At 47.0% G+C, this 14139-nt stretch overlaps 1 protein-coding gene and 1 long non-coding RNA gene across 3 annotated transcripts in view; one reads left to right on the top strand and one right to left on the bottom strand.

Moving 5' to 3' along the window:
- Positions 1–1517, bottom strand: part of LOC135203119 (uncharacterized) — a 71948-nt gene extending 70431 nt beyond the window's left edge. Inside the window, exon 1 of the long non-coding RNA XR_010311867.1 lies at positions 1305–1517. This is a non-coding gene — a long non-coding RNA (uncharacterized LOC135203119). The remainder of the gene's footprint in view (positions 1–1304) is intronic.
- Positions 1518–3001: 1484 nt separating this feature from the next.
- Positions 3002–14139, top strand: part of LOC135203115 (zinc finger and SCAN domain-containing protein 2-like) — a 157302-nt gene continuing 146164 nt past the window's right edge. The window contains exon 1 of one of the 2 annotated variants that reach the window (XM_064232748.1): positions 3002–3322. In XM_064232748.1, coding sequence (XP_064088818.1) covers positions 3188–3322 — 135 coding nt within the window. In that variant the 5' untranslated portion in view covers positions 3002–3187. Of the gene's footprint in view, positions 3323–3536; positions 3613–14139 lie in introns of those variants that run through there. The other variant, XM_064232749.1, reaches the window with a different exon arrangement.

Here is a 14139-nt window from a genome sequence, read left to right as displayed (position 1 = left end):
ATATATCAGTAGTGAGCGTAGATGTGTTTAAGAATAAGCTCGACAAATATCTAAGCTGCATCCCAGATTGGAAGATGCAAAATATACCGGAAGATGCACTAGCAACTCTCTGGTAGACATTAGAGGTGCCTCACACTGAGGGACCTGGGGCAACCCGAACAAGATGTAAGGTCTGTAAGGTAAGGTCTCTCTCTCTCTCTCTCTTTTCTTTTTTTAATCAAACAACGTCTATGATTTACCAGTTCCATCACGCATAAAGAATATGCCGTTATGGTAAATCGATTATATTAAAACATTAATGTGAAAGATTTTCCCAGATTTCTAGCAAGAGCCAACAACTCGTCTTTTAGATCTTTCCCGCGCGAGCGTGCTTTAATTCTAGATATATATGAAGTAGATTTCTCCACCTCAGGAGATTCGGGTCTTTAATTTGCTGTCACCGTCTTCGTATGCAGGTTTTTGCTCCATGGCCATTTGTTATGAAGTCTTACTTGACCGTTTGACTTAAAAAGAAAGAAAGAAAAAAAAAGTTCTAGGTCATGAAAACCTGTAAGAGGAAAAGCATTTGCAATTGTGATCCACATGCAACGATAAAAATCTCTGCATGATCACAATGATGTCTTGAAGTCTTCACTCAGTCCTAGACCGAGGCTACATTCGGTACCAGTAATATGATGTTTCATGGAATGCTGTTACAATTCCGATTCTTTCTCACGCGAGCCGACTTTCCCATGATTTTGGCCAGTATTCAGAGAATACAATTTTTTGCTTTTACTTAGAGACTTGTAATCGCTCGGAAGATGAGTACCAGCAATCACAAGTCTCCAGTAACATTTGTGATAGAACCATAAAATGATTTACACTCGATAACTTTTTGTGCTAATGCCGCTTCAAACAAGCATGGCTTCTTTTTCCTAGAAAAGTATGCATGCAGATGGTATGCACTATTTCCAGAGTTACTCTAAAAAACACTGCATAAAACTTATAATTTCTCGACGACAAGCATCAAAACAATCAACGTTAAGATCTGCAAAATATTGGTTTGTAGGCTTTTGTACCAGGCTACATATCTACATATAGGTACACGAAAATTGCATTGATTTCGAATGTTATGGAGAAAACAAAATTCCTGAACGGTTTGCAAGTTTGGTTAGCAAGCACTTTACAAGTCATTGTTAGCCTTGGCCATAGTAGGTCTAGTTGGCTGTATTAGCAACTGCAGGTGGAAGGAAAGAGAATTAGACCTATAACTTATTTATAGTTTTTTAACCTTCTTGTAATACTAATACCCGAAAAAAACTCACAATTTACGATGCGTTAGGCGATCTGGTGAGGAATCCATATCTGTTTCGACGGTAGCTACATGGCCCCATTCTTATTGGCTTAATTTTTGTCACTGAAGGAAATGGTTCCATTTATGAACGAGCGGGATGAGACCATGGCAAATACACGTGTCCGCATAATGCCTGAGCATGCACATCAATGGCCTCAGTGGGACGGTCGTAGATTTGCGTGTCTTCTAACGAAAAAACTGAGACTATAACGGAAATCCACTGACAGCGATGTGGTCAAATGAACATCCAGAGGGACAAAAAATAAAGGATAATAAGACAATAAACTAAAATTGAATTGAAATGAAAGATAATATTACATTACATGCAGGAAAAAAAAGACATGCAAAGAGCAACTGAGAAGAGGAAAATTAGATAATGCAAAAATAAATAAATAAAAAAGTAACGCGGAGTTAAGCAAAGCAATGACCTTCCAGTGAATCAAAGTCCATATTCATTCAACTAAAATACTTATTTAATGTTAATTTAGTCTTTTTCATTGGATGCAGTAAAATAAATAAATAAACTGGCTAACCAAAAGCATAAAATGGGATATCAGTAGTTATAAATAAAAGTAATAGAAACTCAAAGTCGTCATTTGATGCTTATTCTTGTTTTAATGTTCAAGCGGAGAGAGAGAGAGAGAGAGAGAGAGAGAGAGAGAGAGAGAGAGAGAGAGAGAGAGAGAGAGAGAGAGAGAGAGAGGTTGGTCCATTTGTAAATATGAATATTTATTTTTTCATAACCACCTTAACTATCATAGCATTACCGTACATATTATGCAGGTGCATTGTGTATCCTGATACCTAAAATAAAGTAGTTTACTATATGATTGTGATAGCTACTTCTGTCATTTTTTTAAATTTAGTTTTTGTAATTGTCTGTAGAAGTGTAATATTCATACATTACACTTCCTGTGAATTATACCTGATGGGCACTAGAAGTGAATTCACTGAAGGATGTAATGTGTACGTAACATGCACCTCTTGCATCATTACTCTTTTTAATTTTTCTACCTTTGTATCTCAAGTATTTTTTGCTTTTTATAATTCGTGTAAAAACTCGCAAGCTAAATAGGATGTATGTAAAAGTGGTGGTCGGATGTAATGTTGTGGCCTTTAGCTTGGAAAAAAAATAACTACCTTACCTTTTGCAATCTCACGGTTTTCTTCCTACTTTGATTACCACGATGCGATCTTAACTTATTGATTTCTTAACACTCTGGGAACACTTGTCACCAAAAGAGCCTAGTTCGAAATATCTTCATTTTTTTTCTTTATGTACACATGGGCTTTGTAGTGACGAGCATTTCCAGTATGTAAAGAAATCGAGAAGTTATGAGGGCACCTTGGCTATAAAAATCAACAGATATGATATGTTCATTCAAAAACGCATATGTAATCATATTAATAGTTGGTGCAACTCAGTCGCCAAGTTTTGAGATCGATTTTCCGAAAGAATCTAAACTATCTATAGTCCAAGAGGACAAATTTCAATCAAAACGAGATTCACCAATTATAAAACTAAATAATTTTGTTTTTTCTAAGCGCTATATCAGTGTGGCTTTGACTATTCATGTGACTGCTCCGTAAAATATAAGCAAAAATCCCAAAATGTTTGCATTATTACATCTATGGGGAATAGAGGTTGCCAGTCTCGAAGAACGATTTCAGTGGAGTGGGACAATAGAAAAAAAAAACAGTAAATAGTAACAGTACAAATCAATCGAGGTCAAAGGTCAATCAAAGCGAAACTCAGCTGGTGAGAAAGCACATTTGTTTTTAGCGCCAAGTGACGTCACACGGTTATGGCCTTCGGTGAACCATCCGCTGCTAGTCCCACTGTAAACAAACAAGATGAGAACAATGCTTGCGGATTCTTCATACTGTCGCCTCTGCGCCACGGAATCCGACGTAGGATACACCATCTTCGACGACAGCGAAGAAAAGGCGTCCCTGGCCATTTTGATCAACAAATATCTTCCCATAAAGGTATAGGTCTAGTGCAACATTGCTCTCCCTCTCTCCCCGTTGCAGTTTCTCGGTTGATTATCGGAGTCAAATCAGACCTTTAATTGAAATTTTACCATTATTCTTTTTCCGCGTTGCCCTCCGTGTCTCATGCATCCGCATGCAGGAGAAAGTTATTATTCATCCAGGCAACGTTTGCAATTTTTGATATATGTGAAGATAATAATGAAGAGAATAAAATGGCGGCAGTTGTTGTTTTGGTGTAGTGGTTGCCAGTTTGGGAATTTTTTTAATCTGCTGTCCAATGCGGGGTAAACAAATAACTTTTGAGATCTCACGACCCGAAACTTTTTTAGGAATGAGAAACTGAGGTCTACTTTATGTCAGACTTCATTCTGTTTGCCCGTTTTCAACTGGCAATCCATGAATAGCCGTGGCAATTTGCCATTCAGTAAACAGAGCGATTCATGCCCAGACCTTAGCAATTAACCTCGAACATCGGTCTAGCCTAATGACAAATCGTAATTTAGACCTGGTTAACTTTATGAATATATATTCGATTAAAGTAGAATCCCTTACGTAAAGAATCATGATATTCACAAATAGATTGCGGTTTAAGGAATATGAAAACATCCTTATTAAGGCTGTAGTCTGATTATCCTAGTAAAATGCAAGCCAAGGCCTACGCCTATCCAAGTCGGCCGTATTGTTCAGGGAATAGTTGTAAATATGCTTGCTTTGAACACCAGTTAACTCCTTTGAATAAATCTTTATACCTAGGTAGCTAGTCATTGTAAAAGTTTGGGAAATTTATAACTTACCCTATGCTACTTACCTATTCCATTTTAGGTAGTATAGGCCTAGTCAAGTTGGATAGCCTGTTTATTTCAGTTTAACTCCACGTAAGAAACTGTTATAAAGATCCTCATTCATTTCATTTACTAAAAATGATGGATGCTAGGCTATACTATTAAAACAGTACATAGCTACTAGGTAGGTATTCCAGATGAATTGTCTTATAAACGTAATAAAGAACAATTTGGCCTACCTAACCCTCTCTATAGGGTTAGGTAGGCCTCGCTATATGAGGCCTTGATTTCTCACTAAACATCTCATGAGGCAAATATTTTTCCAGCTGCTTATCTTGTGTTTTTAGGTAGATTTACGACAATTATTGCTGGTGCAAACCACTGGTTTTTCTGTGTTCCCCAAACCCTCCTGTGTAGGGTAGGGTAGGCCTATAACAGCTAGGCTAATGGGGGTACGAAGAATATGGGACTTGGATGAACATGAGTTACAGGAAATACTTAATCGTATCTAACTTTAGCATCTCTCAGAGCACAATATAAAGCACACTTTTAAGGGGGCTAGCCGGCTAATGCCATTTTTTAAGGACAGGACTTTGATATTCATACCACTTAGTAATAAAGTGACTTGGAACATCTCCAAACCGCATATGATTTTCGCCTCTGACCTTCGGTTTTGTGATGCCAGGGCGATTTATCCCGAAAATAAACCTTTTTCAAATTCTATCTCCTCCCTTGATATTTAATATTAAGACCTAGGATTACTACCATATATAGACCTGATGTAGACCTCCAATCGGATGGGGAGTTTTTTTTCTAAAAGTCATTTTTTTTTGCTAGATATGAATTTTTCAATATGGTAAAAAAATAAACCCTATAAATCAGGAGAAAAAAATTTATAAAAAAAAGACGAAACAAAAATTGGAAAAAAGGGCTTTATTTGTTCTATAATGTCTTTCTGAGTTATATACCAAATTCCAATGTTATAGCTTTAAAACTAAGTGAGAAGATAGATTTTGAAGGTCAATAAGTATAGTTTTGAGTTTTTCTTCGTATTTTTATAACGACAATGTTAATAAATAATGATTATTATGAATGTATATTTCTTTTTTGTATATTAATAAACCAAAACTATTTTATTAATCATAATTTAATCATAAATGATGATCCCTTTGCTCATATATCGTAGCTTGGGGCACTGCGTCAGGCAAGACGGGGCACTCCTTCCTACGCAAATCTCTCTGTCTCCTTCACTAACTCGGCTTATTACAGCGAATTTTCTTCTTCTGTATGTTACCTAGATGTTTTCCTAGTATTTTCCGTTTTGGTATGATGAAATTCTTGCCGAAAGAAAAATAAACAAATGTAAAAGCGAGAGAATGTCAAGAGGTGAAATTCGAAGTTGTACTCTCTTTTTACAAAGACAATGTTAATAAATCAAGATTATTATGAATTTCATATTCCTTTTTGGGTATTAATAAACCAAAACTATGTTATTTATCATAAATTAGGATCCCTGTGCTCAAAGATCGTAGCCTTGGGGACAGTGTGACTTGTGGTTCAGGCAAGACTGGCGCGTTTACTTACTACGTAACCCTCCCTCTCTCTCTTCACTAACTACGCCAATATCGCATATATTATGATATTCTGTAATCATATTAGAGCGAATTTTCTTCATCTTTATGTTAGCGATATGTTTTCCTTGTCTTTTCCTCATTGGCATGATGAAATTCTTGCCGAAACATAGATAAGCATATGTAAAAGCAAGCGAATGTCACAAGGTGAATCTCGAACGTGTAGTCTACTTGAAGTCTGTGGTCCTACTGATCATGGTTGAACCAGATACTCGCTTCTGCGACCCACAGAATCTCTACAGATGCCATTTCTCACAATTTCTTTGACAATAATTATCAAAATTTATGATAACAGAAGAAATATTGCATTTTCTTGTACGGATGAATGTTTTAGGCTTATTGAGTTATGTTTACTAATTACCCTGTAACTATGAAAGTAAGAGGAATTTTGACGAAATATTTCGTATACGTATTCTCAAATGCCATATGAAGCTCCATGAATTTTTTCATGGCTGCATTTTTCGCCCTATACCACCATATATAGGGGTTCCGGCCGGCCCCCCTTAACTTAATTGACCCAGCTAGGATAAATGACCGATCGCCGACATAGCAGCCACCTCTCTCGGAATGCAGCCATTTCCTGAAAAAGCACTTGAATTTTGCCATTATTTTGTGATTTAGGAGAAAACGCTTACTTCGAGAGGAGCGTAGAGGTCTCAGTGTGCTGCCCGGATAGGCCACATCTCTTGACTGATGTTCATGGCACCGAATCCAAGTACTTTTACAGGAAGGTGGCCGCTGTGTTGCCGCTCAGTCATTTACCGTAGGTACTATTTCTCCCTCACCGTCCACCTTACCTGACCAAAAAGGGTGTAAGTCATACCCTGGAGTAAAATACAGGGATACATCCTAATCTTACCTCCTAGGATCCTTGCCCCCTTGACCTCCCTCCTAACCTGACCTAGTCCCATAATTCATTAAAGTGAAATATGGGAGTTTAACCCCAGTGCAATCTTCTACTTCGGATACCGGCAAAGGGTCTACTCGTGCCTTTCTTAGATTGGCATGGCACACCGATAGCATATGCCTTACCTTGAGTTTGAGAGCTATGGCTATAAATCATATACACCGTCCAGCTCTTCAAATATGTTTGGTTTCAGATAGCAAAAGTTTACTTTTGCTGGAAAGATATTATTCATGGACATTGATGATTGTTTAAGTCTGGATAAGTCTTGTTAGTGTGACTCCTTATGCCTGTATCCAGAATGAGATTAATTACTTTCATAGGATGGTGATCCAAGGAACAATCCCCCTTCTTCCACTTACACACACATTTGAGTATAGTAGGAATTCACAGCCTAGTTTATTTAGCTAACTTAAATGCTAGCTAACCAAGATAAGTACTTAATCAGTAGCTCAGACATGTATTGCCAGTTTTTGTGGCAATACCCATCACAGAAATGATATACTGAAGCCCAGTAAACTATTAATTTAAGTGTAAGTATTGGCTTAATGGAACAAGCCAAAAAGGCTATTAGTCTATCAGTGCTCTGAGAACTGAAATCCCCCAATAGAGAGCAAGAGATAAAAACAGTAATAGTGAGAAAAAATAAAATTTATATAGAAAACAAAATAAAAGCCAAAAAGGCTCATGAAAATGAATACAGTGGACGTCCCCGTATTCGCGGATTCAAGCATTCACAGTTTTCTCTCTGGAACATTTCCCCCCATTATTTGTGGGAAATTTGCCTATTCGTGGTATTTTTCTAATAGAAGTACTATTCACAAATTCCTGTTTGTTCCGACACGGCATACAAACCTTCGGTCCTTTTACAATAGGAAGGTACTAGCGGCAGCTGGATAGGTCGTAAGCTTTCGAACAAGGGGTTCGGTAGTTAACTGCTTGTCCGACAGGCGCGCGCGCGACTGGGAGGTAAACAAATCACTTTTGCTTTCGGCCTCACAGCGAGTGGACGTGTGTGTTCGACGCTCTCTGCCGCTTCTCGTCGTTTGCTTTCTTGAGTATATGGTTGTGTTTGTGTATGAAAGAATTCATTGTAAGTACAATCATTTCTCTCTTTTCATATTAATTGAACTGCAATTAATTAATGATGGAATCTCCTCGCCTCGCTACCCCACGGAGACTATGCCCGGGTACCGAAGGGCGTAAACGCGGGAAGTTCCGCTCTTTCCCGGAGATAGACCCTCATATTGTGTGCTCGGTGTCGGGGGCGCGAATGCTCCCGAGCCGAGCCTTGTAATGTGTTTATTAATTGGTCGGAGGCGCAGTGGATTTTGTATGAGGGCAGGAGGAAGCGAAGGCCTGCAAAGGAGTCGTCGGAAAGCTCTCCCGCGACTCCTTTGGTGACGGACACTTCGTCTTCTTTCCTGCCGCCCCCGCTCAACTTCCACGTCTCGCGCCTTCCCCTTTCGGGGGGGTGGTTTCTAGGTCCTTCTCCTCTCCTGACTTGTCGAGTGTGGTGAGGAGGGCGCTAGATACCCTGACGTTGAGTTGTACTCAGGGTCCTCTATCCGTTCGTCTTCGCGCGAACGGGTAGAGGATCCCCCTAATCACCCGACTTTTTGCCTCCTCAGGTGCGGTTGCCGCGAAGGATGACCTCGGACAGGTGTGGGCATCGTTGGGGCTGCAGGGCGTGCCGAGTGTCCAGGGGCTGCTCTACCATCTCGCTGGCTCCGTGGCGGTCACCCATGCAACGGTCACGACCACCACCACGACCATTACAACACCCGGCTACGCTTCACCTCCTCACCTGGTGTACACCCAGCACGCGGTCTCTGTGACACCCACTACATCGGTGCAGGGGCCAGTCGCCGTAACTCGGGGGAGTGTGATGCCGCCGCCTGTGTTTGCCGTGCTGCCGCGACCGGACTTCGTGTGCCCGAAGAGCTCGCCCCTGGACCTCCCACCGGTACCTAGGATGTCTGTGCCGCTGGTCCGCCCATCTAGACCGCCTACACAGTCTGCCGTACCTGCCGTACCTGCCCAGCTGCTGTCCACGGACGTGACGTGGACCACTGCTGCCGTTCCTGTACCTGCTCCTGCGGTTTTCTGCCGTTCCTGTGATGCCTGCACCTGCTGATGTTGTTCCTGTTCCTGGCGCCGCTGCTCCCGATGCTGATCTGTTCGGACAGGTGCGTCCGGGCCCTGTTGCTTCGGCAACAGCAGCCCCGGCTCCGCTCTGGATGACAGATCTGACGTCGGTCCTGAGAGGGTTGACGAAGAAGAAGAAGAGGAGGAAGGTGTCGTCGTCGTCTTCATCGTCTTCTTCGTCTTCGTCGTCGTCTGCCGCCTCTTCCCCTTCGTCTTCTAAGGCTCCCCTGCCGAAGAAGAAGAAGGTCGCCTCCCCCCCCCTAAGAAGTCTCCTTCGGGAACTTCTAAGGGCCCGTCTCGCTCTGGTGAGACGGGGGGTTCTTCCGCTGGTCACCCAGCTCCTTCGGGGCAGGACCCGTCTCTTCTTCCGCAAGGAAGAAGACTACGGGGACCAGAGGAGTGCCGGCTAACACCGGCACTTCCTCACCTGCTGTCAGTGGTTCGGCCACAGCAGCAGGGTCCGTCTCGGCCTCTCGTTCGCGAGAGGTACCGAGTGTACGGTCGCTTACCAGCGACCGTGCAGCCAGGAACCAGACCTCTGAGTTCGCTCAGCGTCAGGTTCACGGCACGGAGCGGAAGACTGGTGACAGCCGCTAACGCGACTCTCACCAGACCAGCTCTCGCTCTCGCTGCGAGCAGCTGGCTACCCGGTGCGGACGTGACGGTCCATGACCGGCCACGGGCTGAGGCGGGGAAGAGGTCCCCCCCCCCCCGTTCGCCGGCACCAGCCACGGCTGGTACCAGCGAACTGACGCACCGTGAGGATACGCACCGATCTCACCGTGACAGTGGAGCTCCCGGTCGCCTGACCGTCACTCTCACAGAGAGCGATCGGGTACGGCGACCAGCACCAGCTCCTCTGACACACGAGACCGGAGCCGCTGTTCTCGGTCCAGCCGTTCTCCACAGCGAGACGGCTCGACTAGGTCTGCAGCTCGATCGCCACCGCGTTGGCGATCGCCTGCAGTCTTCCAAGCCCGCTGGTTCTGCCAGCGAGCGAGGAGGGAGCGTCAGGTCTGCCTCTTCCATACCTTCAACCTCCTCGGATTACACCGGGAGGGGCGAGGTATTGAGGAGTGATCGTGAGGGGTGCGCCCCTCAGGATCCCACCACGGCGTCGTACGTACCAGGCACGGTTCTCGGACCAGCCAGGTCGTACGCACAGGTGGTTGGAGCAGACCGAGAGGGGTCTGTCGCTGTTCCTCTCCTTGAGGGAGGAGGATCTCGGGAGTTGCCCCTGTTGAGGGACTGGACGGTCCAACTCCGCAGGAAACAGTCACTCCTGAGATCCAGAGGAACTTTGCGAGGTTATTGCGCTGATTCGTCAGCACAACGACCTCACGGAAGGATCGCTGCTCCCACCATGCCGAGCCCACGTCCTGGCTCGAGTCGTTCTGGGGCCGAAGAGGGAACCCAGACCGACGGTGGGTTTGCCGCGTTCTGAGCTGCCGGACTCAGTGCTGGACCAGGTTGAATTGCTTGTCTCCGGACAAGACGGCTCGCTCAAGTCTGGCAGGTCGAGCAAGCTGCTTCCACCTCCTCTGCTGCGACAGCGGCGTTTTTTACGTGCCATCTGAAGACCCGATGCCGCCCAAACAGGTGAACCCGGAGTTAGCCAGGCTGACTTCGGGTGTGTCTCTGCAGCAGCTCCTGTCCGAGAACCTGTGGTTCTCGCAGCAAGAGACATTCGGCCTGGAATCTACCGCCATGGCAGCTTTCCAGGCCGTCTCCTGGCTAGATCTGTGGTCCCTCACAGTATCTAAGGTCGCAGCCAACTCCGGGGGAATTTCTCCCGAAGATGACTCGGCCTTCAGGAGACTTTTGCCAGTCTGGGGGAGGAGCCATCTCCTTCCTTGCCCACCAGACGGTGAACCTGTGGGCCAACCTGGTTCTCCGACGAAGGGACGCTGTCCTTACTCGGGTTTCCAGGGCGGCCGGGCGTGAAGCGGCGTTGGGACTTCGCAACGGACCTTTACGGAGTTCCACGTCTCTCTTCCCAGGAGAGATGGTGGACGCTGCGGTGGACAGACGGCGCACTGACGACAGTGACCGTCTGGTTCACCAGGCAGTCTCGAAGGCCTCTGGGCAGCCTTGGACTGCGGGCCAAGTCTAACGGCTCGGCTAGCGCTTCCTCGGTGGCTAAGACGGTAGCTGCGTCGAAGCCCCGGGGAATGACTCTGTCTTCTTCGACTTCTAGTAAGGGGAGCCGTAACCAGCCCTCCTCCCAGCCCTCCTCCTCCCGTGGAGGCTCTGGGAGGAAGTCGAAGAAAGGGGGGAAACGCTAGGGACGGCGTTCCCCCTCACCTGCTGCCGGAATGGGGGGGTGCCTGGCCAGCCATTGGGCAACTTGGCAGCGCTACGGCGCCGAGACCTGGATTGTAGATGTCCTTCGGGAGGGAGATCTATTACCCTTCGAATCTCGGTCACCCCTCACCTCCAACCCGGTCCAACAGCAGGCGTACGTTCCAGGGGCATCGAAGGACGTAGCATTGAGACAGGAGATCAAAGGACCCATGCTGAGCAAGAGAGCTGTAGAAATCGTCACGGATCAATCACCGGGCTTTTACAGTCGACTCTTCCTGGTGGAAAAGTCTACGGGAGGCTGGCGCCCGGTGATAGATCTCTCTCCCCTGAACCGGTTTGTTCGCCAGACCCGGTTCACGATGGAGACGGCACGCTCAGTGCTCGACTCTATCAGGGAGAACGATTTCATGCTTTCAGTGGACTTGAAGGATGCGTATTTCCAAATACCCATTCATCAGTCCTCCAGAAAGTACCTCCGTTCATCTCGACGGGACGGTGTACCAGTTCAGGCCACTTTGCTTCGGTCTCTCAACCGCCCCACAGGTGTTCACGCGAGTGTTCACTCTGGTGTCTGCTTGGGCCCATTCGCACGGGATACGTCTGATGGGGTATCTCGACGATTGGTTAGTCCTGGCGAGCTCCCGCTCGCAGTTGCTACAGGACAGGGATCGACTGCTCGAGTTCTGTCGCGATCTGGGGATCGTTTGTGAACTTCGAAAAGTCCGATCTCGAGCCCAAACAGAGGATGAAGTACCTGGGTATGCTGATCGACACGTAGCAGGGCGAGTCTTCCCCGCAGACTCGCGGATTAGCAAATTCAGGGAGGCAGCCAACCAGTTCCTGTCTCGGCAGGAACGGGTAGCTCAGCGATGGTAAGTCGTGATCGGACACCTGTAGTCACTCGGGAAGACAGTCCCTAACGGGCGTCTTCACCTGCGGTCTCTTCAGGGAGACTAAAGGAGAGTTGGTCACAGGCGACGGATCCCCCAAGCTGTCCATTGTCACTGACACAGGAGGTGAGGCAGGACCTAGCCTGGTGGCTGGACGACAGGAACCTCTTAAGAGGAGTGCCTCTGCGCACTCTCCCCCGGACATGCAGCTGCTCTCAGACGCATCGACCGAGGATGGGGCGCACACCTGGAGGAGTTGCTGACTTCAGGAGTGTGGTACGAGAACGACAAGCACCTTCACATCAATGTACTGAAACTCAAGGCAGCGTTCCTCGCTCTCCAAGAGTTCCAAGGAGGACGCTTGATGGGACACTCAGTGGTGTTGATGTGCGACAACACCACGGTGGTGGCTTACGTCAACAAACAGGGGGGGCCTAGTGTCTCTCCCGTTGTACCAGTTGACTCGGCAGGTGCACGAGTGGGCCGAGGCACACTCAATAGAGCTGTCGGCACGCTACATTCCAGGGAAGGAATGTAGTAGCAGACACGCTCAGCCGTCCGGGGATCAAGGGATAGGGACCGAATGGTCTCTACACCAGGACGTGGCGGAAAGGCTCTTCGACCTGTGGGGGCGACCAGTCGAGGATCTGTTCGCCACCCGGCACAACAGGAAGCTCCAGGTGTTCTTCTCGGCCGTGCCGGACCCATGGGCAGCTGCAGAGGAGGCTCTTCAACACCGTGGGACAACCTTTTAGCCTATGCCTTTCCCCCGTTCACCCTGATTCGCAGGTGATCAGTCGAGCACTGGTCACCCCGAATCTCAGGATGATCCTGATGGCTCCCAAATGGCCACAGGCCATTTGGTATCCGGACCTGCTGGCTCTTCTCGCAAGAGAACCGAGAGAGATTCCCCCTTGGCACAACCTTCTCGCCCAGCCACACGTCGAGCGGTACCACCGAGCAGTCCAGTCCCTACGTCTTCACGGCTGGCTGTTATCCAACATCTCTTGCGAACGAGAGGCTTTTTTCGTAGCGCAGCAACAGAGATGGCTTGAAACGTCCGTCAGTCCTTGCAGCTGTGTACCAGGGGAAGTCGGCCGTCTTCTGTGGTTGGTGTCGTAGACGGGGCCTATCTCCTCTCAGAGCCACTCTTCAGTCAGGTAGCGGATTTCCTCGTTTTTCTTCGCCCGAGAGAAGCTCCTCTCAGTTCCCACAGTCAAAGGTAACAGAGCCGCCTTGACGCTCGTCCTGAAAACTGACGGGATTGGACATCTCGAACTCGTTCGAGATCTCCTTACTTAGGAGGAGCTTCGAAGGTCTTGCCCACCCAGGGAACTCACAAGCCCCTCTTCTTGCTGGACCTGGCATCGGCGAAGAGAGTACGGGAACTTCATGCCGATAATGATACGGATGAGATGCTGCTTTGTCCCTGGGAGGACGCTACGGCGCTATCTGAAGAGAACTCGACACCTCGGGCCTGAGTGTCGACGCCTCTTCGTTAGCACCGTCACCAAGAAAGAAGTATCAAAGAACACTCTTTCGTCCTGGCTGCGTGAGGTCATCAGGAGGGCGTATGAGGCTGATGGTAGTGACGACATCCGTACGTACCCGTCCGAGAGCTCACGAAGTCAGAAGTATTGGCCCCTCTTTGTTGGCGTTTCGTAAGAACTTCTCCGTGGCGCAGGTATGGAAGGCAGGGGTCTGGTACAACCAGACCACCGGCACCTTCCTTATACCTTTTTTTGGATATTGCCCACAGGTCCTTGGATCGGTTTCCTTAGGACCCGTGGTGGCTGCTCAACACGTTGTCTAGCTAAACCCAGACCCTTAGCAGGCTGAACAGCATCGAGTCCTGGTGTGACTGTATGAATAGATAGTAAAATGAGAAAGTGACTGGCTTCTCTTTCTATCTTTTTCTACACCTCTACCTTGAGGGTAGAGGGATACGGTCATCACCCTGCTGGATAAGGACGAGATGCCGGTGAGCTATATGACAGAGCCCATCCTATCCCTTTCACTAGGGAGAGGAGCAGAATATCCACCACTTCCTTCTACAAGGGGGGGAAGTGGATGCCTACAAGAGTCAAAACCATGACTTTATCTTTGCTCCTGTACAGGAACAAGTTCTTACATTGCTGGTACGAAGAGAATA

The sequence above is a fragment of the Macrobrachium nipponense genome, chromosome 33 (genome assembly GCF_015104395.2).
Source record: "Macrobrachium nipponense isolate FS-2020 chromosome 33, ASM1510439v2, whole genome shotgun sequence".
In the NCBI taxonomy this organism is placed as follows: domain Eukaryota; kingdom Metazoa; phylum Arthropoda; class Malacostraca; order Decapoda; family Palaemonidae; genus Macrobrachium; species Macrobrachium nipponense.
This window is presented reverse-complemented; position numbering and strand designations above follow the sequence as displayed.